At 50.5% G+C, this 25,822-nt stretch overlaps 3 protein-coding genes across 12 annotated transcripts in view; 1 reads left to right on the top strand and 2 right to left on the bottom strand.

Moving 5' to 3' along the window:
- The window catches only part of ERMAP (erythroblast membrane associated protein (Scianna blood group)), a 32,226-nt gene extending 30,144 nt beyond the window's left edge, over window positions 1–2,082 (bottom strand). For both annotated transcript variants that reach the window (XM_047789455.1, XM_047789454.1), the window contains exon 1: window positions 2,022–2,082. The gene's annotated coding sequence lies outside the window, so the exon portion shown is untranslated. The remainder of the gene's footprint in view (window positions 1–2,021) is intronic.
- On the top strand, window positions 999–5,961 carry SVBP (small vasohibin binding protein). Of its 4 annotated transcripts, none has more exons than XM_047789460.1 (3): window positions 999–1,080; window positions 1,834–2,004; window positions 5,532–5,961. In XM_047789460.1, the coding sequence occupies exons 2-3, from the start codon at window positions 1,891–1,893 to the stop codon at window positions 5,616–5,618; spliced, it is 201 nt and encodes a 66-aa protein (XP_047645416.1). In that variant the 5' UTR covers window positions 999–1,080; window positions 1,834–1,890; the 3' UTR covers window positions 5,619–5,961. The 4 variants fall into 4 exon arrangements, with proteins under 4 accessions (XP_047645416.1, XP_047645418.1, XP_047645417.1 ...); XM_047789462.1 differs by having other exon boundaries at window positions 1,004–1,080; window positions 1,859–2,004; XM_047789461.1 differs by lacking the exon at window positions 999–1,080 and adding an exon at window positions 1,293–1,712.
- TMEM269 (transmembrane protein 269) lies at window positions 1,934–25,196 on the bottom strand. 6 transcript variants are annotated; one of them, XR_007136210.1, is made up of 6 exons: window positions 22,487–25,196; window positions 17,026–17,123; window positions 16,065–16,208; window positions 15,234–15,434; window positions 3,062–3,479; window positions 2,162–2,236 (listed from the first exon to the last, which is right to left on the bottom strand). XR_007136210.1 is itself a non-coding variant. In XM_047789458.1 (5 exons), the coding sequence occupies exons 1-5, from the start codon at window positions 22,576–22,578 to the stop codon at window positions 2,169–2,171; spliced, it is 603 nt and encodes a 200-aa protein (XP_047645414.1). In that variant the 5' UTR covers window positions 22,579–25,196; the 3' UTR covers window positions 1,934–2,168. The 6 variants fall into 6 exon arrangements, 4 of the variants coding, with proteins under 4 accessions (XP_047645414.1, XP_047645412.1, XP_047645415.1 ...); XM_047789458.1 differs by lacking the exon at window positions 3,062–3,479 and having other exon boundaries at window positions 1,934–2,236; XM_047789456.1 differs by having other exon boundaries at window positions 2,096–3,479.
- Between the last annotated feature and the right edge of the window lie 626 nt (window positions 25,197–25,822).

A 25,822-nucleotide genomic window follows, 5' to 3' on the forward strand; every position in this document is an offset into this window, starting at 1 on the left:
GTTTTCTTTCGGATAGGCCATTGTCCTACACTAAATACTGACTGACACACTTGCTAGGGACTTACTAGCTGTGTGATCTTAGACAAGTCACTTAACATCTCTGGGCCTCTGTTTCCTTATTTGTAAAATGGGGATAATAACAGTATTTTTTTTTTTTCTGTTTAGGGTCACATCTACAGCATATGGAAGTTCTGGGGCTAGGGGTCAAACCAGAGCTGCAGCTGCCAGCCTATGCCACAGACACAGCAACACCAGATCCAAGCCACATCTGCAAACTACACCGCAAGCTACAGCAACGCAGGATCCTTAACCCACCAAACGAGGCCACGGATGGAACCCACACCTCAGGGTTCTTACCCTGCTGAACACAAAGGCAACTCCCATAGTATATTATTATACATATTTATTTGAGGAGTGCATGAGTTAATGTGAAGCTCTAAGAACAGTGCCTGGAATAGAATCCCAGAAGAGAGGTAGTTATTGGTGGTGTTATTATTTCTAGACTGAACAAGATTTCTGCTGTCAAAGTACATTTCCTCCAGTCCTAAATAATCTAATAAGGGAAAAGTAAAAACCAGCTAAAATTACTGTAAAGTTATAGAACTGCAGTTGTAAAGTTACCGATTTTCGGTGAACCTGAACGTTTCTCTCTGTTTATATTGGCCATTTGTACTTCTGCCGCAATCCCCTTTTTCAAAGCACTGTGGCGAACAGGATCTCACCATCCTCCCAGCGAGCTTCCGAATCAAGAAGGCGGCAATCACCAAGGCTACTCTTCGAACTGAAAACTCAGCCCCAGAGAGTTACAATTCCAGTCCCAGGACGCAGATGTCACGCTTCCAAGACTAGCGGCTGTCCCAGGAAATACTCCCGGGAAAAGGTTTTCTTGCTCCCGCCCACCCTCGTCCCGCGCCCCAGCGGGAAGCCCAGCACGCTCTCTGCGCACGCGCAGCCTTCCCTGGGGCGGGGCCTCGCCAGGCCGGCCCGCGCCCCGCCCCGGCCCCGCCCCCGGCCCCGCCCCGGCCCGGCCGCGGCCCCGCCCCGTCAGAGGCGCGGCAGGCTCGGACTCCAGGCCCCAAGGTAGCGGGAGGCGAGGGTTCCCGCGTGGGGCCTTGCGCGCGGCGCGGCGGGGCCCGCGTCCCGAGGCCGTGGAGGGAGGCGCAGATCACCGAGCGCCGCCCGCCCCCGCCGCCATTTTGCACCCCGCAAGGGCGGCGGCAGGAGGGAGAGCTCCCCTGGGGCCGGGCTTGGGCCCCGGCGGGGCGGCGGCAGAGGGCGGGCCCGGCGGGCAGAGCGGGCGGTCCCCGTCTGGGAGGGCAGCGGTGGGGCGGCTCTGGCCTGAGAGCCGGCGACCGCGCGGGGATGGGCCTCCTCGCGGCCCCGCTTGGAGACCTGGGCTGGCCCATCCCTCTGGGCCGCGGAGGCTTCCCCATTCTGGCAGCCCCACGCGGGATGCAGGGCGCGAGCGTGTGAACCGGTCCTCGGGGCCCTTCTAATTCGGTCCTCACTCTTGGGAGCAGCTCTCGGAAGGGGCCAGGCAATGGACTTGCTCCATTTTGCAGACAGAAAATCAAGGCTCAGAGTGGGGAGGAGATTTGCCTAGGGACGCCCAGCGAGATGGTGGCCGTGGAGCTCCCGTCTTAACTCCTCCAATGCGGTGCCCCTTCTCCCCTGGGTTCCCTCTGCCGCCCCTGCCAAAGGAAGGGGCTGAGGTAGGGCATTAGTTAAGCGAGCAGTAAGTTAACTAATGGGCAGTTCGTTCGTTCTTTCTGGCTGTTGTTGTTTTGTTTTTTAGAGGGTTTTTTTTGTTTTGTTTGGGGGGGTTGTTTTTAGATCGGCCTCCTTCTGCACCATCCAGGTGAGAGCTAAGAAGTATTGCGAAGCCGAGTCATGGATCCGCCTGCACGTAAAGAAAAGTCCAAAGTTAAAGAGCCCGTCAGCAGAGTTGAGAAGGCCAAGCAGAAATCAGCCCAGCAGGAGCTGAAGCAAAGACAGAGAGCAGAGGTGAGAGAAAGGCGCACCTGTACACCTGCAGTCTGCGGGAGGGGATGCTGGAATGGAGAGAGGTCTGTGACGGGGAGCCCTGCCTGCCTCCAGGCAGAACGGGTGTCTTCCCAGGTTTCCCAAAGGAGATCACTGAGGTCCAGACGGTGGGGGGCAGCCCAGAGTCACACGCCAAGGGTCAGTACCTCGGCCAGGTAGTCTCCAGACGAAGCAGAGCTTTTGCGGTGAGAACCTGAGGAAGGAAGAAAGGGGAAAGAGAAGGGACCTGTAAGGGAGGGTCTCGCAAGGGAGTGAGAGACCGAAAGCGTCAGACACCGTAGGACAGACGGCCTGGATTTGGTCTGGAGAGTAGTTGCGAAAATAAAGCAGCAGACGCCCAAGCTCTGCTCTCCCCACTCTGTTCCTTTGTTCAGGCTGCACTCACACAGCAACTTGACTGTTTCCATGAATATTTTATCTTCGTATTTAAGTAGAATTATGGGGTACATTTGCTAATTTACTAGGTGTTGCCAAATTGCTTTCCAGAGAGACTGTACAAGTCTGCACGCACATTAGCAGTGTAAGAGTTCTCATTCCCCACTTCCTTTCCAATGCTTACGGGTTGTCAGACTTTCAATTTTTGTTCATCGAATCCGTTCACTCACAATACTGAGCTGTTGCTACATGCCAGGCACTGCTGCAGGAACCTGAGCTGCATGAGTGGACCAGGCAGAGACGAGTCAGCCCCTGCTTGCATCCAGTGGGGAGACAGACATAAACACAATAAGCGAACGTGATAGTGTGTTCGAAGTTGATCCATAAACTGAAACCTGCCTCTGGATTGGGGCAGGGCGTCTAACCGGGTTCTAACAGCTTGGTCCCCTCTTTTCTTCACCTCCACCTGGGTCCAGGCCCCCAGGTGGTTTTTACTGCCTGGCGCTTGGGTGAAAGGTAGAAAGCCCGCTGTGAGAAACCGCCCTGGGCCGCTGTCCCTCGTTCCACGGCCGCACTGAGGGTTGAGGGCTTTGCTCATGTGCTTATTGACCCCCTGCCAGGGAGGTTCCCTGGTTACACTCACCTGTCTGACTTCAAATCCCAGCTCCTCTGTAAATGTTAGTTCTTCCCGGGTCACCTTGGGTGAGATCCTCAGCCCCCCGGAACTGCAGTTCTTCGGTTCCTCCAGAGTGAAATGAGGCACACGACTGCTGTAAGGAACAGAAACGTTCCATGCAAAGCACTTAGCACGGTGCCCAGAGAAAGCACTTGAAAACGGCAGCGACTGTTGTCAGCAGTCACTGTGCTTTTGTTGTGTGGATGCGAAGTCGAATCAGACGGACTTCTGAGATGCCATGGTGGACTTGTACTGTTGCAGCAGCTGGCACTTGTTGAGTTCCTCTGATGCGCTGGGCCCAGGGCCCGCCTGCACAAGGGCCCCGTGTAATCCTCACACCAGGGCGTGTTATCATTGCTCCCACTTTGACCTTGATGCATCCTTCCTGGAAAAAGGAAGGGAGATAGGATGCACATGCCTTGGTGAGAGGAAGGTGTTATTGTCTTTTAAGGTGAAGGGCTGTGAGCAGAAAGCCTGGGGAGTGAGGAACTGAAGGGCAGGAGCGCCGTCTGAACAGGTCTCCTGACCTTCCTGCCTGCCTCCTGCTTGGCCCTGCAGCTGCCTTGCTGTGTTATCTGTGTTGCCTGGAATGTAATTTCCCAAGATAGGAATGTGGCAGGAGCCCTTGTGGGGAGGAAGAGGCACAGTTTCCATTCAGTTCTGCAAAGATGCCGCATTCCACGGAGCGAGCTGTGACGGGAAAGGCAAATGGGAACAGAGGCCCATTTGGCAGCTGAGGCAGCATTTGGTGGCGCCTTTCCTTCTGGAAAGTCTTTCACTCTTTGCCTTGGACCCCGACCCATTCTGAGTCTCTTCTTTCTCTGCTTTATAGATGTATATACTAAGCATCACATGTGTATGTGCACTTGAAGAGAATGAATAAAACAAACACTCTGGCACCTACCACCCAACTACAGAAATCGAACAGGATCCGAGGCTTAGAAGCTCCTCGGACGTGGGGTCATGTCCCCAACCTTCCCACTAGCAGTATCTTTGTTCCTTAATTGTATGCTCTTCACTCCCTTGCTATCCTGAATTAATTTACTGCTTTGCTGTTTCTTTGTGTACGTCTAGGTAATATTGCATGGCATGTTTCTGAACTTTCTATTATCATGTTCTGTGGCTGGCTCTCCTTGCTCAGTGTCTCTTAACTATTCAAATTTGTTTTCATCATAGAGTGTGCATAAAACGTGCCCATCTCAACCGTCAGCATTATGATGTCTTGAGACTCATTCGCCTTGTTTTTCGTGACTGTGAAATTCAATTTTTCTTAAAGTTTATAATCAGTTATAAAAATGGGAAGTATGGGATTATTCACGCTTTCCATCTAGTCAGTTTGGACCGTGGACTCTCTGTAGGAATTTACATCTTTTAAGGTTTCAAAGTTAGGGACGCAGAGGTCATAGGTTTCGTTTTAACCCTTGTTATATCAGTACTTCTGTCTTCTTTTTGATTCTGATGATGGTTGTGCCTCCTCCCCTCTCATCTCTACCCGTCTCGGGGGTTTGCGGGGTTTTCTTGAGTGAAAACCATCTCGTTTCAAAGGCCGGCGTGATGTTTTGGTGGGTCCTTCTGTTACGCACTTGGCTGCTGTGTCATTCATTTCTGCTCTTTCTTTGTATTTTCTGTTCATCTGCTCTTATTGAGCATTTTCTGTTGGTCTCTCTTCTTTTCGATTACTCAAGTGTCATCCCCTGTATGCAAACACAGCCAGTCTTTTTTTTTTTTTTTTTTTTTTGCTTTTATACAGATGTGGAAGTGTTATTTCTGGTTCTTGGGTGGTTGACTAATCACTGCCGAGTGGCAACAGCGTGGCCATCCGGCCTTTCACCCGGAATGTCTCTTGCAGTTTTCCTCCCCCCCCCTCTGCTAACCCTGGTCGTGTCCCCGCTGCCTCCTCCCTGGGCCGTTGTGACACATGTCTCCCGAGCGCCTAGACGCTCTCCTGCCCGACTCCAGCCTCGCAGGGTCCCCAGTTATCTTTGCCAAAGCGCAGATACAGTCGCGCTGCTTCCCTGCGCACTTGTCTGGCCGGCTCTCCGGGGTCGGCCGGGGAAAGTCCAGATTGCTCCGCGTGGCGTTTAAGGTCCTCACGTGCTTGGCTCGCTTTCTTCAGCTCCCCAAACCCCCGCTCTATATCTTCCATACTAGCAAACGTGAAGTTTCCGGAACTAATCCTGTACTGTCTCCATCATGTGTCATGTGCCTTCTCCCCCTGGTCAGAGCCTACCGACGCTTTCAAGGCCAGATCAAGCCACCGGGGTCACTGCTTCTTCCCTGATTCCTCAGTGGCGTTAATGGCCACCTCTCCTCGTCCTTTATCAGTGCCCCTGTCTTACGGATGCAGTTCTGGCGTTTTCAGATGACACAGCCTCTTGAGTGTGAGGAGACGCTGAGCAGCTGCCCCCATTGCTAACATGGCTTATTCTCCCTTCAGATCTATGCCCTCAACAGAGTCATGACAGAGCTGGAACAGCAGCAGTTTGACGAGTTCTGTAAACAGATGCAGCCTCCTGGAGAGTGAGCCGCCCCTGTGTTCACATGAGGTGGGACCCTGGAGGCTTTGTTTGTGAGTGTGTTGCCAGTTTTGAGCTGAGACGGCCCACGTGGAGCCTTACACAACTCGACAAGGAGACGTGTGTATTCCTCAAACTGGGTAAATCTGAACTTCCTCTGGGTAACTTCTGCTTCACCGGTTTCTCCCATCTGAATTGGCCCATTGCTTGCTGAAGAGACTTCTTCTATTCTTCTAAGACGACAGATTTTTTTTTTTAACCTTTTCTATTGTTTGGGAAAAAAAAATCAGTGTTTCTTGTGAAACTGTAAATTTTCTCCAAAAAATACAAATAAAATATGAGTGAAATGTTTACTTGCTCATGCTTTAGTTTGGGGGTGCCTAACCACAGAAAGTGGAGTCAAAAAAAAGTTAATAAGGAGTTCCCGTCATGGCGCAGCGGAAACAAATCCGACTAGGAACCGTGGGGTTGCGGGTTCGATCCCTGGCCTTGCTCAGTGGGTTGGGGATCCGGCGTTGCCCTGAGCTGTGATGTAGGTCGCAGACTTGGCTCGGATCCTGTGTTGCTGTGGCTGTGGTGTAGGCCGGCAGCTGTAGCTCTGATTCGACCCCTGGCCTGGCAACCTCCATGTGCCCCACGGGTGTGGCCCTAAAAAGCAAAAAAAAAAAAACAGTAATAGGTAGGAAAAGTTGAGGTGAGCAGAAGGAACCCTCTCTCCTTCAGGAGGGAGTAGAAAAGAAAGAATGGGACTGTTTCCGGCTTTCACTCTTCCTGGGGCTAAAGCTCTCCAGACCCTGCTTTCAGCCACGCAGGTGTTAATATGTGACTCCGCTGCTCGATGAGCCGCTACTCAGGCTTAGAGGCTTAAAGCTCGGATTTGTGTCACCCTGTGAATGCGGACAGCTCGCAGCAGGCTGGCACCAGCAGGGTGAGAGGAGTGAGGCACTTTTGGTTTTTCATCTTGGGGCTGGTTTCCCAGGCCTAGAAGCAGAACGTGCGTGGACACGAGGCAGATCACTCAGAGAGGGCACAAGAGCCAACACTATTTGGCCCAGGAACTTCTGCATGCCATGGTGTGGCCCCCCCAAAAAACACATAGTTTCATTAAACAATCCTTACCACATGTGAAACTGTAAAATCTGTTCTATTATTTCTTTAAAAAGAAAAGCCGGTCATAATTTATTAAAGTGGTTTCATAACCACCCACAGTTTGCTACTAGAGTGCTTCTCTAGGATGAACTATATCCAGGGCTAACATAAGCAGTCCCCACCTAAGGGTCAGACCCCCCAGAGGGTGCTCTTTCTCGAATACTACATCATTTCCTTAGTTTTATGATGACAACTCACCCCAACACCCCATTGCTCCGAGACACAAAACTGAGAAATCCCCATTCAACCCACACCACGGCGGTGGTCCGAGCCACAGCAGTGGCAACACTGGATTCTTAAGCTGCTAGGCCACCAGGGAGCTCCATGAAGCTTTCGTTCCAGCTTTGGTTTCTTCACCATCGAGCATAATGTTAGCTGTGCGTTTGTCACATGTGGACTTTAGTGTGCTGAGGTGCGTTCCTTCGGTACCCACCTTATCGAGAGTTGCCATCATAAGTGGATGGTGAATCTTGCCGAATGCTTTTCTGCATCCATTAAGATAATCATAGGGGTTTTGTTCTTCATCTTGGTAAGTGTGGTGTGTCCCACTGATTGACTCGTAGATGGTGAACCATCCTTGCATCCCTGGGGTAGATGCCACTTAGTATGGTATATGAGCTTTTTAATGTGTTGTATTTGTTGTGCCAATACTTTGTTGAGGATTTTTGTGTCTGTGTCCAGTAGTGATATTGGCCTGTAATTTTCTTCATCTGGGCTTGGGATTAGGGTGATGCGGGCCTTGTAAAATAGGAAGCATTCCCTCCTCTTCAATTTTTTTGAAATCGTTTGAGAAGGACAGATATTAATTCCTCTTTGAATGTTTGCTAGGACTCACCTGTGAAGCCATCTGGTCCTCGACTTTTGTTTTGGGGAAGGTTTCTGATTACTGTTTCAATCTCTGTACTGGTGATCCGTCTATTCAGATCTTCTATTTCTTCATGACTTGCTCTTGGAAGATTGTATGATTCTAAGAATCTGTCCATTTCTTCTACATTGTCCAATTGATGTATAATTGATCATGATATTCTCTTAAAAGCCTTTGCATTTCTTTGATATCTGTTCTTACTTCTCCTTTTTCATTTGAGTTTATTAGCACCTTTGCCCTTTTTTCTTAGTGAGTCTAGCTAATGGTCTGTCAATTTTGTTTACCTTTCGAAAGAACCAGCTCTTAGTTTCATTGATCTTTTATTATTGTCTTTTTAGTCTCTACTTCATTTATTTCTTATCTGATCTTTAATCCTTCCTTCCTTTAACTGAGTTTGGGTTTTATTTGCCCTTCTTTTTCTAATTCCTTCAGATATAAGGTTAGATTATTGGGTTGATGTTTGTTTGTTTTTGGCGTGCAGTCCCAAGGCCAGGGATCAGACACACGCCACAGCAGTGACAATGCCAGATCCTTAACCTACTAGGCCACCAGTGAACTACTCTTGTTTCTGAAGGTAGGCCTGTATTGCTATAAACTTCCCTCAGAGTATTGCTTTTGCCACATCCCACAGATTGTGGTATGTCAAAATTTCATTTTCTTTGTCTTCAGGGAATTTTTTATTTCTCCCCTGATTTCTTTGTTGACTCAATAGTTGTTCAGTAGCATGTTGTTCACTCTCCACATATTTATTATTTTTTCCACATTTCTTCTTGTAGCTGATTTTTAGTTTCATACCACTGGCATCAGAAAAGATGCTTGAAGTATACAGACGTTCCAGGCCAGGTATCAAATATATATATATGCCATGCCCATGGCAAGTGGACGCTCCAGGCCAGGTTATCAAATCCAAGCCACAGCAATAAACCAAGCCACGGTAGAAACAGTGCCAGATCCCCAACCTGCTGTACCACCAGGGAACTCTGAGAAGTGTGTGTGTGTGTGTGTGTGTGTATTTGTTGTTGTTGTTGTTTTGGCTGCACCCACGGCATATGGAAGTTGCTCATATTTGAGCCACAGCTGCAACCTACACCATAGCCATGGCAACACCAGATCCTTAACCCACTGCACTGGGCTGGGGATCCAACCCACGCTGCCACAGAGACAATGCCGGATTCTTAACTCACTGTGCCAGAGAGGGATCGCCTCTGAGATGTGTATATATATATATATATATTTTTTTAATCTCGGCCTTCCCATTTGTCCTATTATAGTTGAAATAGTTTATTTACTCATTTTATTTTAGACCATGTTCATTTCAGTTCTGTTTTCATTTTTGCTCCTGACCAAGGCAGTGAGACTCTGAATGATCAGCACAGAAGCGCAGCCCTCCTTTCACTCTGCCACGTCAAGAGGCTCTCGGCTGACCTGTGACTGTCCTCATCTCTAACCGAAACTAAACTTTCATTTGAGGCAGTGTGACGTGATTATTGCTGTTATAAACAAGGCACAGTTTACACAATCAAAGGCGCATTTTCCCTTTCCAAGCAGTCCTCTTGGGAGTCTACAAATTTATTTTCGCTCTGCTTGCTGTGGCTCAAAACGGACATGGAAATCCTCTTTCAGAATTGCATCTTTTTCCTTTGAATGTAGTTCAAGTTCTAGAAATAGCCAGAAGTCATTTGAGGCCAAATCTGATCGCTGATGTGGTTTTTGGTTTAAGAAGAGGACATCATTGGCTGATATTAAACACTAGACTTTCCAGCGAAATTTGGTTGGTTCAGAGTAAAATGTCTGTAAAGCCCCTCCTGGATCTGGGCACTGTACCGGGGAGCCACTCGCGGCTTCTGTGCAGGCAGTTCTCCAGCAGGATTTCCTAGGATATTTTGATGACCGACAGCGTCAGTGAAATGCGGGTTCAGCACTGAAAGACGGCACCCTGAAATGTCCGAGTCCAGGTGTACGGTGAGATTCTTACTTAATATGGTAACTCTGCAGATAACTCACTAGGATGCACAGCCAAGTGAGTTCATCTACAAAGGGAACTTTTTTTTTTTTGTCCTTTTGCCATTTCTTGGGCCGCTCCCGAGGCATATGGAGGTTCCCAGGCTAGGGGTCTAATCAGAGCTGTAGCCACCGGCCTACGCCAGAGCCACAGCAACGAGGGATCCGAGCCGCGTCTGCAATCTACACCACAGCTCACGGCAACGCCGGATCCTTAACCCACGGAGCAAGGGCAGAGATCGAACCCGCAACCTCATGGTTCCCAGTCGGATTCGTTAACCACTGCGCCACGACGGGAACTCCTACAAAGGGAACTTTTTTGAGTGCCAGGCACTGTGGCCGTCAGCAAAAATATGAAATGTAAACTGAAGGAGCTTAAAATCTAGCGGCACACAGACATATGCATCTAACCATGAAAAACATAAATGGTATAACAGAAATATGACCGGAACGCAGTGAAGAAAAGGAGAGTGCTGTCTTTCCCGTAGAGCCAAACCATAGCATTGGACTTTCATGTTTTACATCTCATTTTAGATCTAATGCAGTATTTGCCATATACATGGTTCTGCAAACTTCAAGAAGTTAGACCTGAGGTCAAGGTGCTCAGGTACCCTAGTTGAGGAAGGAGTGGAAGCAGCCAGTCGTCCTCTGGTGTCCCACCGGGGGTGGACAGCCCAGAGGCAATGCCAGGGGCATGGCTTTCAGGGGGCCTGAGTTCTTTGTGAGGTGCAGCTTTAGGGTTGCATACAATTCTGTTTACTTCCATTGAAGTTGGATTTTAGAACATGAAGGGCCCTTTGAGTATCAGTAGTTGAGTATTTTAGAGCTTAGGGAAAAACACATAAGAAGATCCTGGAACCAAATGATGCCCTCAAGACGTCAGTGTGTCTACTCCAAACAAAGCAAAGGCAGAAGCTTTGATTGTGGAAATACAGAATTTCCAGTTACAAAATCCTCTGCAGAAATTGGGCGACATGATTATCCTGCTACCAACCAGCTCCACTCTACAGAGACAGAATCTGCAAATTTAAGAACTGCATTAATAAGCCCCACCTCACCACTGCAGTAATTACATCCAGGCAGGGCCGAGGCAGAGGCTCTACCGATTCTGCAGTTTCCCTCGCTTCCAAGGGATTAACCTTAGTGCACAAGTTCACCCATCTGGTAACAGCACTGGAACTCAAACCCAGCCCAGGTTTAGCTTGGAAAAAATTCTGTTCTGTATGTCATCAACAACTATTGTCAAAAAAAAAAAAAAAAAAATTGTCCCCAAGGGATTCAGAACCCTGAATAAAGAGGAAGAATAGAGGCTGCTGGCCTACTGTGGGTTGCTCTGGTTCAAGGCCACATGTATCGAGCTCATGCACAACACAGGGACGAGGAAAGGTGTTTTTAGTAAGGGTAAGGCAAGGCCTGGCCCAACATGCCGGCAGAAGCCCCGCAGAGACCGGGGGTGGGGCTCCTTAGTATCTCCCGTGCTCTAGGTGCTCTAGCCGGAGACAGGCTGCCTCGCCCCACAGAGCGTCTGGAAAGAAGATGTAGGAGAGCGACCACGTCAGGCAGTAAAAAGCAGTTAGCGAGAGTGGAGACAAAAGCAGCATGACGACACCTGGAAGAAGACAAGGCGAACACTCAGTTTTTATGAAGCTGCCTGGTGCGTGTTTCTGCCCCTACTGTCCCATCCCATCCCTCCTTTTACCCGCAGTGCCTGACACTCAAACCAATGACGCACGAGCCCGCTTTACCAAGTCTGTCTATGGATATAACTAGGTAATTATAATCCAATGCAATCTCAGGTTCCATTTGTCAAATTCAGATTCGTCTTAGCCAAGAATACATTTGACTTGCCCAGATCTCTTGTTAGAAAAAAAAGAAAACTATAGTCATAATTGCTGCAGGTTGAGCATGTCTGCCATCCTAAGAAAGGCCAGCTTGCGGGGTGGGCCTGGGGCCCGGAAACGCAAGTTAGAGCTCCCTGCGCTGATAAAACTGCGAGGAGTGGTTCACCGCACAGAGACTGCTTACACAAGCCAGGTAGTTCATGCAACACCGATTTCCTTCTGGGGGAGTCTGGAGTTTTGGTAAACACTAGGCAGAGGGGACCTGAGTGTCCAGCCCCTAAAAACACCTTCAGCACTGAGTCTCTAAAGAGCTCCCCAGTAGGCAGGCAGACCTTCACAAGGTGTGTCACAATTCAGTGCTAGAGACTTGCGTGTCCTGCACGGCTCCACCGGGAGAGGGCACTTGGAAGCTTGCACTCAGTTCCCTCCGGGCTTTACCCCACCAACTGGCCTGTGGCTGATTTTTTTTTTTTTTTTTTGCTTTTTAGGGCCGCACCCCCGGCATATGGAGGTTCCCAGGCTAGGGGTGTAACCGGCCTACGCCACAGCACAGCAAAGGCAGATCCTTAACCCACTGAGGGAGGCCAGGGATCGAACCTGTAACCTCAGGGTTCCTGGTCGGATTTGTTTCCACTGCACCACAATGGGAACTCCTCCCTTGGCTGATTTTGCTTTGTATCCTTTTGTTGTAAAATAAATCTTAGCTCTAAGTATGACTATCCTGCAAGTCCTTCTAGAGAATCATTGAACCTGGGAGGGGCACTGAGGGATCCCAACGCAATTCGAATCTCAGATTCAGATTCCCCACCAAAAGGCAAAAGGGCACCAACATTTGTGCAGGATCTACCTCGCGCTAGATGTTCTACTGGACGTGGTACACGCATTATTTTTTGTACACTTCACCATTACCCAGTGATTTAAAACTCAGCCTATTTTTCAGAGAAGGAAACAGGAGGTACAACCATGTGAGATCCTGATTCAATCCCATGTCGGCCTGATTCTTAAAATCCGACACTTTCTCTGCCTCAGAAAGCTCAGGAGGAGCGTATTCCGTGGCATTTCCATGGGAGCGACCGCCCCGTGTTCCTCGAGAGAAGTGGGAACGTGGGATCTGACAGGAGATGGCTGCTGGGGCTAGGAAGCAGTGACAGGAAGGGGCTGGAACTTTGGAACACTGCAGCTTGACAACAGTCATTGATCTGCTGAGTCAATGAGATGAGAGTTTAAACAAGAGCTGTCTTGGAAAAAGGTCTGGGTAGCCAACAGGCCAGCTTCTCAGACGTACAAAGCCCCGTGGGGAAGAAGGGACATCAGTCTGAAAGGGGACCGGCTGCAGTCCAGGTCACAGGACTACCCACAGCAGGTATTTTGAAACCTCTCCAGCAGGGCTGCAGTACCGACTGGCGTCAAGTCTGTGAGGTGCCGTTCCCTCCTTTACTCACGCGGCACAGACGATGCAAGGAGGCTACAGACTCAAATCGGCGGTGTCTGCAGGAGCAAAGGACATCGTGGGGGATACTGCTGCTGTGGGATAAGAGAAGGGCAGGTGGAGGGAAGAAGGGGGCTAGAAACTTCCACTTGCAGAACCCATCTGGGCCAGAGGACTTACATATGTCATCTCATTCAATCTCAAGAACCCTGCAAGGGGAGTTGCCATCATGGCTCAGCAGAAACGAATCCAACTGGTGTCCGTGAGGATGTGGGTTCAATCCCTGGCCCCCGCTCAGTAGGCTAAAGATCTGGTGTTGCTGTGAGCTGTGGTGTAGCTCAAAGACATGACTTGAATCCTGCATTGTGAGGCTGGCAGCTTCAGCTCCGATTTGACCCGTGGCCTGGGAACCTCCATATGCCGCAGGTGCGGCCCTAGGGAGAAAAAAAATCTGTAAGGCATGGATTATTCGTCTCTTTTATAGATGAAGATGAAGAAAACTGTAGCCAGGTAATCAACTCAATGTGCTGGAGTTAGAACTTGAATTTTGTTTAGCTCCAAACCTAGACTCTTCTCACCCCATTCTGCCTCCACCATCTGAGACCCAGGAGCCTGTGTCTAGAACGCGAACGGGGTTGCTGGTGCTAATGCGGCAGAAGAACGGGTGTGAACCGAAAGGGCTGGGCCAGGGTGGGAACCAGGACCCTGGAGGCAGGGAGTAAAGGCAGAAACGGAGCATCCCGTAGACGTTTGTCTTGTGGACCCGAGCCCATTTCGAAAGAAGAAAAAATGGATGGTCTGCGAAGAAAGCCCCAGTCAAGGAAAACTCGGGGAGCACCTGCTGGGCCCCGTGTGGCCAGTCCGCTCGGGGCCGGATCCTGCTTCCTCGGTGGCCCAGTTCCACTTCCCACACGTGTCGGATTTCTGCGTCTCCTCCATCACCCTCATCCGACGAAGAGCCGGTGTTCCTGCTCCCAGTCTCAGTCTGCTGTGGTCGGGTCTCTACGTGACAGTCATCACAGTGATCCTCTAAAATTGTCGCTCAGGGGGTTCCCACCGAGGCGCGGCAGAAACGAGTCCAGCTGGGCCGCGTGAGGTCAGGCTTCCATCCCTGGCCTCACTCAGTGGATTACGGACACAGTACGGCCACGAGCTGGGGTGTAGGTCGCAGATGCAGCTCAGCTCTGATGTTGCTGGAGCTGGGGCGGAGGCTGGCAGCTCCCATTTGACCCCTAGCCTGGGAACCCCCATATGCCGTGGGCGTGGCCCCAAAAAGCAAAAAAAAAAAAAAAAAAGGTTGCTCAGAAATCCCTTCAGAGGCTTCCCATTTGCCTCTGGGATAAAGTCTCTGCCCCGTTTCACTGGCCTCAGTCTGTCACCAGCCCTCTCAGCAGGTCCAGCTCCTTCTGGCTTCAAAACGTGAACTTCTGTTTCCTTTTCTGAACCAACTCTCCAATCACTTGGCTAATCATCTTGCAGATTTCGTGTATCTTTTGTTTTTTTCCAGTTTTATTGGGATATCATCGACATGCGACATTGTCCTAGTCCGAGGCGTAACAGCAGTGGTGTTTGCATATATACTGCAACACGACAACCACCATAAATTCAGGTAACACCCACATCACCTCATATAGTTAGATCTTTTTTCTCGTGGTGGGAACTTTTAAGATCTACTCTCTCAGCAACTGTCAGAGATAATACGGTGCTGTTATAACTGCAGCTCCCGTGCGGCACGTTTCACGCCCAGACCTTATCTTATAACTGGAGTTTCTTCTTTTGGCCACTTTCATCCGCATCACATTTAAATGTCCCGTCCCCCAGGACTCTGTCCCACCTGAGAGGCAGGCCAGGCAATCAGGTCGCCCTCTGGCGCCTTCTGAGAGCGCCCTAGAGTTTCACAAGACATCAAAACTCTGTATCTTTAGTCATTTCTGCCACGGTCTTTTCGGTGTCTCTCTCCCATGTTGCACTGACTGTAAGTCCTGAGGCAGCGAGGGTCTGTCTAGTTCACTAACTTGATCCAAGGACCTGGCATCTGGTAGGTATTCCCCAAATTCCCCCTGAACTTAGTAACGTCCAACAGACATTCCCTGGGCGTCTGCTTTGCGACTGGCACGTCCCGTGTACAAGGATCACAGGACAGAGGAGAGAGAGTCCTGCGGGGGGGCAGGTTTAGGGAATAAACAGGTGAATACGCGTCAGGTGATGGTAAGGTCTATGCGGAAAGAAAAGCAGGGTGAGAGGGCCAGGGAGCTCCGGGGCAGGGGACAGCGTGGCTATGAGCAGCAGTGACAGGAAACAGTCGCTGGTGCCACTGGAGAGCAGCACTGTCACTCACCTCCCAGGTAGACCATTTTTTTCCAGCTTTCAGACTCCAGGATTTCGTCGTGTGGGTAGTAGCTCTGGTCCATCATGAAGAGGATCATGAGTGAGGCCATGCAAGAGAGGATGAACGTGTTGCCTTTGGTCAGGAGGGAGGTGGAGGCCAAAACACAGGAGGCGTAGGAGCAGGGTAGACCCTTGTGTGTGAAGGGAGTGCCTGCCAGGGAAAGAGAGGAGGGTGTCGCTGCTTCCCCCGCTCTAAGGCAGCCACGGGACTGGGCCTTGGGGACCCATCTTTGGGACCTTCCCGCCCCACATTTTGAATCTCCCCTTCATCCCAGGGCAACGGCCGGCTGTGAAGCACTCGGAGGTGATGTGTGGGGTGCCCCCCAAGGTAAAGCAGGCTCTTGGGACCAAGCCTGGGCCCTGGCTCCTAGGAAGCCTCTGTGGAAGGGCTCTGAGATCGTCCTGTCTGCATCTGCGACCCCTTGAGTTGTGCTCCTGGGCAAGGCAGCTACCCGCACCAGAGCTCAGCTTCTCCCTCTGTTTGGGGGACACTAGAGTGTGCTCCCACGTTCTAGAGTCTGTGAACCCATGTGCTCCGTCCAAAGGTCACACAACAAGAAAAAGGCACCAGCAGGTCAAGAACCGAGGCCTCCTGCCGCCTGGTCCGGGGCTCTGCCAGTGCAGCCCGCGGCCTCCAGCGGGCCTGGGGCGGGGAAAGGAAGGGAGAGGTCTCACAAGAGGCAGGAGAGGGGTCGATTACTGCACCCCAGGCTCCTGGCATCTGACAGCCCCTCCCCTCCACGGCTCCCTAGCTTGAGCCATAAAGCCGGCTTCCACTCACCAGTCGAATAGAAACAGAGGCGAAAAGAAATCGCTAACACATAGATGGCAGCCAGGAGCCCGTTCAGAGGCCCATCCACGCCGAGGAGCAGGGCTGAGGCCAGGCCAAAGGTGGTGAAGACAGCGAAGTCGTTCAGCTCAGCTCCTGCTCCAGAAGAGGCCAAGGTTAGAAGAACTTACACTCCGATGTCTCGTACGCGGTCCCCTCTGGTGGGAGAGCTGGCGTGGTGACAAGCAGGGTCCCGCTTGCCAGAGCCCTGAGGGCCCAGGGGGCGACAGCTGCTCCCCGGGGTGGTCTATTGATCCAAGACCAGGTTCTCCTTCTGGCTCTGGCTCAAACTGACCCTGTGGCCTTAGGAAGTCTTTCCCCGTCTCGGTCTTAGTTTTCCCACCCTTAACCAGCCAGGGCTGGACCACAGCTGTCAACAATTTTATTTGGCCACACCCATGGCACGTGGAAGTTCCCAGGCCAGGGATCGAACCTGCGGCACAGTAGCAACCCAAGCCACTGCAGTACCACCGCCAGATCCCTAAGCTGCTGCACCAGAAAAGAACTCCACAACTGGAACTGATAAGCTATGGAACCCTTTTTTCAAGCAGTCTTACATGGAAATATTTTATCATATTTTAAGCCAGCTGCTCTGCTTAGAGTAATTTTTCTCCTCGCCCCCTTCCCCACTACCACAAACACCACTCCCACTCCTAGATCGGCCCTGAAGAGGGAGGCAGGGCAGATGCGAAAACTGGAAGCCAGGACGAGGACGGCCAGAGACCAACAAGTGGACCAGCAGAGGAGCCAGGCCTGGAGTGTGGGGCTCACAGACTCCTGTCCAGGGCTGCTTCTGCTGCGCTCAGGCTTGGGAGCAGGATGACGAAAGCCTGTTGGATGTTAGCGGGTGGAGGAGCTGACCCGAACAGACGCTCCCGGGGTCGGGGACTAGGAGTCTGAGGCCTGGACTCACCCGATTTGGAGCAGATGCTGAGGTGTCTGGTCACTGCTCTGACAGCCGTGTCTAACAGAAAGCTGATCAAAAGCATCCAGGAGGCACAGGAGGATTTTCTAAAGCGCAGGTCAGCAGGCCAAACAGGGTGGCTCTTTCATAGGCTCCACTGGCCTCCCATCCCCAGTACACCCATAGGCTTCCTGCACCAGCACACGCACACACACACACACACACACGCACACACAACCTTACACGTTCCACACACGCACGCCCTGACAGACACTGCTGTACATAACACACACACACTCGCACATGCTCCCTCGCACACCCTACACCCCTTCCGGTCTTAAAGGGGTGCTCTGAACCCCCAAGGTAATTACTAAGGCCCCTTCCAACCCTAAATTCCAGGCATATTCAATGCCAGGGGGGCCCTGGGTCCTGGGTCCTGGCCCAGCCTCTGCCACCGTCGTATGGCGAATTCTCAGATACATCTACAAGCCCCTCTTCCTCCATCTGCAAAGTGAGGAGTTTGTGCCAAGTGATTTTTATTGCAGATATAGGCCTAGTCAGATTCTCTATTTCTCCTAGCGTGACTTTTGGCGGCTTATCAAAGCTCTAAGGTTTCATCTAGGCTGTCAAATTTGTGGGCAGAGTTGTTCACACTATTCCTTTATCGGAGCTTTAATGTCCACGTAATGATTCCTCCGCTTTCATTTCTGACATTGGTGGTTTGTGTCTTCTCTCTTTTCCTTGGTTAGTGTGCCTGGATGTTTATCAATTGTATTGATCTTTTCAAAGAGCCATATCTTGATTAGCTATTTTGACAATGTATCCACTAGGAACTTCTAACGTGACAGGTTTCCAGGTTTTGGTTTTGTTTTGTTTTGTTTTGTTTTGTTTTTAGGGCCACAGGTGCAGCATATGGAAGTTTCCAGGCTGGGGGTTGAATCGTAGCTACAGCTGTAGCCTACCACCACAGCCACAGCAATGCCAGATCTGAGCCATGTCTACAACCTACACAACTGGTGGCAGTGCCAGACCTTTAACCTGCTGAGCGAGACCAGGGATCGAACTCACATGCATCCTCATGGATACTAGTTGGGTGTGTTTTTGCTGAGCCACAATGGGAACTCCAAGACAAGTTTCCAGTTTTAAATAAAAGGAAATCATATTATATCACCACTACTCAAAAAAAAAAGAAGAAGATGATGAAGAAGCGCCAGGTTTGTGTTTAAGTGATTGTCTTTCTTTTTTCTTTCTTTCCTTCTTTTTTCTTTCTTTTTCTGCCCTGGGGCACATGGAATTTCCAGGGCCAGGGCTCACTGCCGAGCCACAGCTTCCACATACACTGCAGCTGCCGCAATGCCACATTCTTACCCTCTGTGCCAGGCTGGGATCAAACATTACACCCTGGCCTCCAGAAATGCCACGGATCCCATTACATGACCGCAGGCACGCCTCATTGATTTTTCTTTATTGATTTCTTATCTTTGATTTCCTCTCCAATTTTCATCATTTCTTTCCTTCCGCTTACTTACTATGGATTTAATCTGCGCTTCTTTTTTGAGTTCCCTAAGGTGGACGCTTACACAATTGATTTTAGACCTTGCTGTTCAGTTTTTTTCTAAGACTTTATCTTTTCGGGAAGTTGTAGGTTAACAACAAAATTGAGAGGAAAGAGCAAAGATTTGCCATATACACTTGTCTTCACACACGCATAGCCTCTCTCGTTATCAGCAATGCTCACCAGGATGGCACATTTCCGGCTCTCGGTACACACCAAGAATGAACCTACACGGACACCAGGTCATCACTCAAAGTCCACAGCTTATCTGAGGGTTCACTCTTGGGTTGTATGTTCTACAGTTTGGGACAAAAGCATAATGACATACGGAGGATTTTCACGGCCCTAAAACCCCTCTGTGCTCTGTCTACATCCGCCCCGCTGGCAACCACTGGTCTTTTTATTGTCTCCATGTTTGTGGAGACGTACTTCCTCCATATTTGCTTTTCCAAAACATCACATAGTTGGAGTCATATAATATGCAGCCCTTTTTTGTTTTTTGGCTTCTATCACATAATAATATGTATTTAAGGTCTCCTTTGGGCTTGATAGCTCATTTCTTGTTAACACCGTAAATGATATCCCATTGTCTGGATGTACCACAATTTATTTATTTATCCATCATCTACTAAACATCTTGGTTGCTTCCAAGTTTGGGCAGTTATGCGCAAAACATCATAAACATCCATGTATAGGTTTTGGACACAGTTTTCAATTCATTTGGATAAATGCCCAGGAGTGTGACTGCTGGATGATGCGGTAAGGGTATGTTTAGTTTTGCAGGAAACCACCAAACTGTCTTCCAAAGGGGCTGCACCGCTCTGCACCCCCTGGAAATGAGTGAGGGTTCCTGTTGCTCTGCATCCTTGGCAGCATTTGCTGTTGTCAGTGTCCTGGCCATTCTCAGAGATGTGACGTGAAATCTCATTGGGGTTTAGGCTGCATTTCCCTGACGACATGTGATGTTGAGTATCTCTTCATATGCTTAAATGCCCCCTGTGTATCTTTGGTGAGGTATCTGTTAAGGCCTTTGGCCCTTTTTAAATTGGTTTGTTTTCTTATTGATGAGCTTTAAGCTTTGTATGTGGGTTGCACCTGCAGTATATGGAGGTTCCCAGGCTAGAGGTTGAATCAGAGCTGTAGGTGCCGGCCTACACCACAGCCACAGCAATGCCAGATCCAAGCCATGCCCGTGACCTACACCACAGCTCACTGCAACACTGGATCCCCAACCCACTGAGCAAGGCCAGGGATCAAAGCTGCATCCTCATGGATACGAGTTGGGTTCGTTACCACTGAGCCACAACGGGAATTCCTGGACTGTAGTTCTTTATCAGATGTATCTTTTGCAAATATTTTCTCCCAGTCTGTGGCTTCTTTTGGTTCTCTTGGTGCAGTCTTTTGCAGAGCATATCTCCTTCCTGATATATGCATTGAACACTAGACATTTCCTCTTAAGTACTGCATTCACTGCATCTCACAAATTTTGATACGTTTTCACGATTGGTTCAAAATATGTTTTAGTTTCTCTTGAGACCTCTCTTTCTAACCCATGTATTATTTAAAAGTAGTTTAACCACAGATTTGGGGATTTTCTGGTTATCTTTCTGTTACTAGTTTCTAGTTTAACTCTATGTGGTCTGAGAGCATGCTTTGTATGACTTCTATTCTTTTAAATTCGTTAAGGTGTATCTTATAGACCAGCATGTGGTCTATCTTGGTGAACTTGGAAAGACTGTGTACTCTGCTACGGTTGGATGACGTGTTCTATAAATATCAACTCGACCCAGGGAATTGATGGTGCTGTTCAATTCAACTACATCCTTATTGGTTTTCTGCTGGATCATCGGCTACTGACAGAAGGTATAGAAATAGCCAAATGTGATAACAGATTCATCAATTTCTGCTTTAGCTCTACCTGGTTTTTTTGTTTGTTTTATTTTTTATGGCTGCACCCACAGCATGTGAAAGTTCCTGGGGGCAGGGACTGAACCTATGCCATAGCCATGACCCAAGACACAGCAGTGACAACACCAGGTCCTTAACCCACTAGGCCACAGGGAACTCCTCTACCAGTTTTTGTCTCATGTATTTTGATGCTTTGAATGATTTCCAAGATGTCATTCAGACTCTACATCCAAAGACTTTTATGTTTCTTTCCAGCACATGCGCCCAGACCCCTCTGACAGCAACTACCACAGTCTTGGCCAACCTGCCCCAGGAGGACATACCCAAACAGCCACCCTGACTGCAAGGCATGGGCGGCCCAGCAGAAGCAAAGAGAAAACCTGGCCACAAACCTCAGCCGCCCCCAAACAACCTTCCTATTTCTTTGTTTAGACTCATAACTATGTGTCTAGAGGGATTTGGGCCCACATCATGGCAAAAAAACTACACTCCAAGATTAGCTTGAGCGAAGGAGACAGTTCCACACAGTTCTGCTCTGCAAAGAAGTTCATGGTGTCCTTTTCAGATTCCACGTGTCAGTGACAGCATTTGATGCTGGTGTCTCATTGTCCGATGGACTTCACTTAGCCTGATAATTTCTCGGTCCATCCACATTGTTAAAAATGCCGGTATTTTGTTCCTTTTAATGGCTGAGTAATACTCCATGGTGTGTATGGACCACATCTTCTGGATCCACTCCTCTGTCGATGGACATTTAGGTTGTTTCCATGTCTCGGCTATTGCACATAGTGCTGCAATGAACATCGGAGTACATGTGTCTTTGCGAGTCGTGGTTTTCTCTGGATAAATGCCCAGGAGTGGGATTGCTGGATCAAATGGGAGTTCTAGTTTTAGTTTTCTGAGGAATCTCCGTATGTTTTCCACAGTGGTTGCACCAATTTACAATCCCACCAACAGTGTACTAGGGTTCCTTTTTCTCCACACCCTCTCTAGCACTTACTGTTTGTAGACTTTTGGATGATGGCCATCTGGCTGGTGGAAGGTGGTACCTCCGAGTGGTTTTGATGTGCATTTCTCTAATGAGGAGTGATGTTGAACATCTTTTCATGTGTTTTTTGGCCAGAATTATCTCATCTTGTCTTATGGATGAGAAACAGATCCAGAGAAGTCACTTGCTAATGGTTATAAAAAAATCAAACTTAAAAAACAAAACTTAAAAATAATCAAACAGATTAGGAGGATACTATTTGCATTATAAAGGACTTGTCTTAGAGTTCCTGCTGTAGTGCAACAGGATCTGTGGCATCTCTGTAGCACCAGGACACAGGTTCAACCCCCAGCCCAGCACAGTGGGCTAAAGGATCCAGCATTGCCACAGTTGTGGCGCAGGTTACAACGCTGGCTCAGATCTGATCCCTGGCCCAGGAACTCCATATGCCACGTGGCAGCCAAAAAAAGGGGGAAAAAAAATGGACTTATCTTAACGAGCTGATTTCCCAAAGGCATTGAAATATGACTCAGTTTACATAAACATAATTTGCTTACAACTTTTGGGAGGGCCCATATACATGTCTCAGAGTTTCTAGCACAGTGCTAATTTCAAGTATTCTGCCAGATCATATGCTCTAACTTAAGAATCAAAAAGATTGAATGGTACCGCTGCCTACCCCCAGATTGGACAAAGGCCACCAGAACAGAACCTCTTGATTTTCTCAGAGAGATCAGTCTGGATTTTGCCACAGTCGGAAGGGACCACAGAGGTAACAGTGTGATCTTGTTTTAAAGACGGAGGAACCGAGGCTCAGAATGAGTCCCAGTCGAGGGCACGCATCAGGCTGGCGGGCGCAGGGAGGCTGGGATGCTGGCCCCTTGACTCCCAACCCACTGCACTCCCTCCTGCCCCCAGCTGATCTGTATGCCCGATGCCTGCCTCTCTAGACCCCTCCCTCTGCCCTCAGGCCCTTGGCTCCCGCTCTTGGCTAAGAGCCTGCTGGGCCCCAGACCTACTTGCAGAAGCTGCAGAAGATGGAGAAGAGCCCCAGGACCATGTTGGCCAGGGACAAGGCATTGGCAACATCCTTCCAGGAAAAGTCATTCATCTGGGGGCGGCTCTGATCTTTGGTCAGGAAGAAACGGCTGCACTGACCTGGAGCCCAGGGGAGAGGGGCGAGGGGTTACCAAGGTCCAAGGGCCCCCAAAGAGGCTCCCAGGGGTCCGGTAGTTCTTGTTTCCCTAGACCTCACCCCAGAACTGCACCCTCCCACCACTGTTTCACTGGCTGGAGTGAGGGCGGCGGGAAGCAGACGGAGGAGGAAGCCCGGGAGGGAAGAGGGGGGCTGAAGATGAGCGCCTGGGAAAGGTCCACAGCAAAGCGAGGGAACCAGCACAACCACGGCTCCCCTCTGACCGCACCCCTGCCCCCCAGCACAGGCTGCCTCCCGTCCAAGTGCTGACCCTCCCGGCACCCCCAGGAGCCTTTTGTCACAGAGGCCGCTCTCATAAATGAGTCCTCTTAAAAAAAGAAAATTTACCAAGTATTTTTAATACTTCGGGGTGAGCCAAAAACACTGGGAAGGGGTAACCCCCTCACCCCCAGGAGTGGCCTGGGGGAGCGAGGCTACCGGACAGGAGGGAAGCACAGAGGACTGGCCACAGGTTCAGCCTGTGTCCTGCAGGCCACACTCAGGCCCTCGGAAGGACAGGGCTGGCTCGGACAAGCCCCACAGCAGGCCCAGCACCAAAAAGGGAAGCGATGAAAAGAGAGAAATGGGCACGGCCAGCACGGGCTCGTTCACAAGGCACCTTCGCCGCGCTCCCCCTTCCGATCCCACGACTGGGAGACGGAGGCAGGTTTCTCCCGTTTCGCGAATGAGGAACTAATGCCCTGCGAGATGGGGCTCTGAGCTGAGAGCGCAGACAGGCTGAGGAAAACCCTAATCTTGCCGGTTTGCTTCCAAATCGGGTGCCTCTTTCGCCCAGAGCATAATCTCAGCAGCAGGAGGTCTGTGGGGCAGCGGTCTTGCGGGAGCTCAGACGGCCAGCCTGGGTGGGCAGCTTCGGCCTCCACAGGCAGGGGCGGCCTGCCCCGGCCTCCCTAAGCGACAAGAAAGCAGCTGGCCCGGCCCATTTGCACAGTCCCTCTGTGTCTGTTCTCACTCCAAGACCAAATACGTGCACTCCTTACACACACACACTGGGTGTGAAACTTTCTTCTGGAGAAGCAGCCCCAGCACGCTCGGAAACAGGGAGGCCCCACTGGTTGTAAACTTACTACCCACAAATGGCACAATCCTGAACTTGAGTAAAATACACAGGTTTCAAGGTGCTTTCACGTCTGTGTTCTCATTTAATCTCCGTTCCTTTTAGAGGTGAGGAAGCTGAGACTCTGCCTCCCTGCAGCCCCTCTGCGGAGCCTAGGCCCTTCTGGACTAGGTAGGAGCTGGAGAAATCATGGTCCATCCCCATAAACACTCTGCCGCCAAAATGGCAGAGGTTGAGAAGGGGCTACACGGGGAGTTTGGGACTCAGCGTTAGTTGATCAGGCAGCACAGTGGAGCTTACTGCTCCCACAGACCAGCTTCATTTGCCAAGAGGTATCAGGAGCCGCATGGCCAAAGCCAATGGGACTCCTGAGATCTTGTCAGACCAGGTCCCCACAAAACCTAAGACAGGAAGCACTGCTGGCCAGAGAAATCTGAGAGGCGTGGGGGGCGAAGGGCTGGGTGCATATACCCCTCCCCATCAACCCTTCTCTCCTTGCCTGTCCTGAGTCTCAAGGCTGACCGCAGCAAGACCAAACACTGTGTTCCAGCCTAGCCCACTGCTGCCTGGGAGAGCAGCACCCTAGCACCTCTGACTCTAGGAGGCAGTCAGCAGGTGCCTGGAACTTGTCCACCAATTACTAGACACACCCCATCTATACTACTTCAGTTTTTTTCATTAATGTTCAACAAATTGTCTACTAAATTATCTCTTTCATTCACAAAGTACTTCCTCTATCACTTTTGAGGTCAAAGAAGACCCAGAGAGGGGAAGAATCTTGCTCACGGTCACATAAGAAGTGGCAGAAAAAGACTTCCAGCTTCACCTGAAGTGTTCTTTCCTGTGTAATCGGGAGTACTGATTGATCGTTGAATCCGCTGTAAGCTCAGCCTGAACAAGGTGCTGGGGGAAGCCCTGAGCCCTGCCTTCATGCAACTTAGAGTCTGTTCAGGACACCAAGACTCATGCATGCATGTGGAGACTTGCAGACTGTTCATGGGGGTAACTCATCTGAGAGACGGGGAAACTGAGGTTTCAGGACAGTTAAGTAACTTGTCCCAGTAAATGGTGGAGCCAGGATTGGAACCAGGCCTCCTCCTTCTCAGTTCAAAGCCACTCGCAGCATAATGCACAGGCCCAGGTGTGAACGCCTGTGGACCTGAGAGTTAGGGCTGTAGACATTCAGAGAAAAAAGGAACAATCCATTGATTCAGCAAACGCTTGGACTTGGGACACACAGAAGATTAAGGCCTGGTCTTCTCTCTCAGAAAGCTCAGTCTAGCAGCGGCAGGGAGCCCTGCAAAGCAAAGTGACTGAGGAGGCTGCTAAGGGAACACAGAAGGGCCCCCTGGTCAGGGGGCTCGGAACAGGCTTCTCAGAGGAGGGGGTCAGAGCCGAGGCTCTGCACAGCAGTGGCTGCAGGACCAGTTCATGTCGCTCCCTGGCTCCTTGGAGGCCATCGCCGCCCCCCCCCCCCCCCCCCCCCCCCCCCGTGCTCTCAGGATGAGGTCCACCTCCTTCACTTGGTGGGCAAACCCTTCGTGACAAAGCCCTGCTCAACGCTCGCCCCCGCCTCCATCGCGCATGGAACCCCTCCTCTGCCCCGCTCTTGCCGGGGTGGTCCTCTTTGGGAACCCTGACACCCCCCCTCAGGCCTGGAGGTGCGCCGCCTCTGCACTGCCACATCTCCTGCTCTCCGCGGGCCACGGGCACGGGCACTCTGATCTGGGAGCGCCTACCTGGCCTTCCTCCTCTGCTGTAGGGGAGGTAACTCGAGGGCCCATCGCGGTCCCCATTGCCGGGCAAGAGGCCTGACGACAGAAGGTGTTCAGTGATTGCTGTGTTAAATTAACAGAACATTCTGGCGCTTGCCTGAGATCCTCTCCCGGTACCAAATCCCTCAAAGCCTGTCCCGCGTGTCCTGTGATAAACCACCTCAAACGAACTCTTGACAGCCCGGACCCTTCCACACACCCAGCATCCACCCAACGCTTACGACCTTCTGTTTACCAACCAGTTCGCCTGTGAAGGCCTTCTCTCCGCCAGGCCTGTGTGTTCGGGGGGCAGAGCGCACCTCTGGAA

This window comes from Phacochoerus africanus, chromosome 8 (assembly GCF_016906955.1).
Source record: "Phacochoerus africanus isolate WHEZ1 chromosome 8, ROS_Pafr_v1, whole genome shotgun sequence".
NCBI lineage: Eukaryota > Metazoa > Chordata > Mammalia > Artiodactyla > Suidae > Phacochoerus > Phacochoerus africanus.

Coding starts and splice junctions, on each gene's coding strand:
- SVBP (XM_047789460.1), top strand. CDS start 1,891: ATGGATCCGCCTGCACGTAAAGAAAAGTCCAAAGTTAAAGAGCCCGTC. Junction 2,005..5,531: donor AGCAAAGACAGAGAGCAGAG/GTGAGAGAAAGG, acceptor TTCTCCCTTCAG/ATCTATGCCCTCAACAGAGT.
- TMEM269 (XM_047789456.1), bottom strand. CDS start 22,578: ATGAATGACTTTTCCTGGAAGGATGTTGCCAATGCCTTGTCCCTGGCC. Junction 17,124..22,486: donor ATCTTCTGCAGCTTCTGCAA/GTAGGTCTGGGG, acceptor CCTGCGCTTTAG/AAAATCCTCCTGTGCCTCCT. Junction 16,209..17,025: donor CAGCATCTGCTCCAAATCGG/GTGAGTCCAGGC, acceptor CTTCTGGAGCAG/GAGCTGAGCTGAACGACTTC.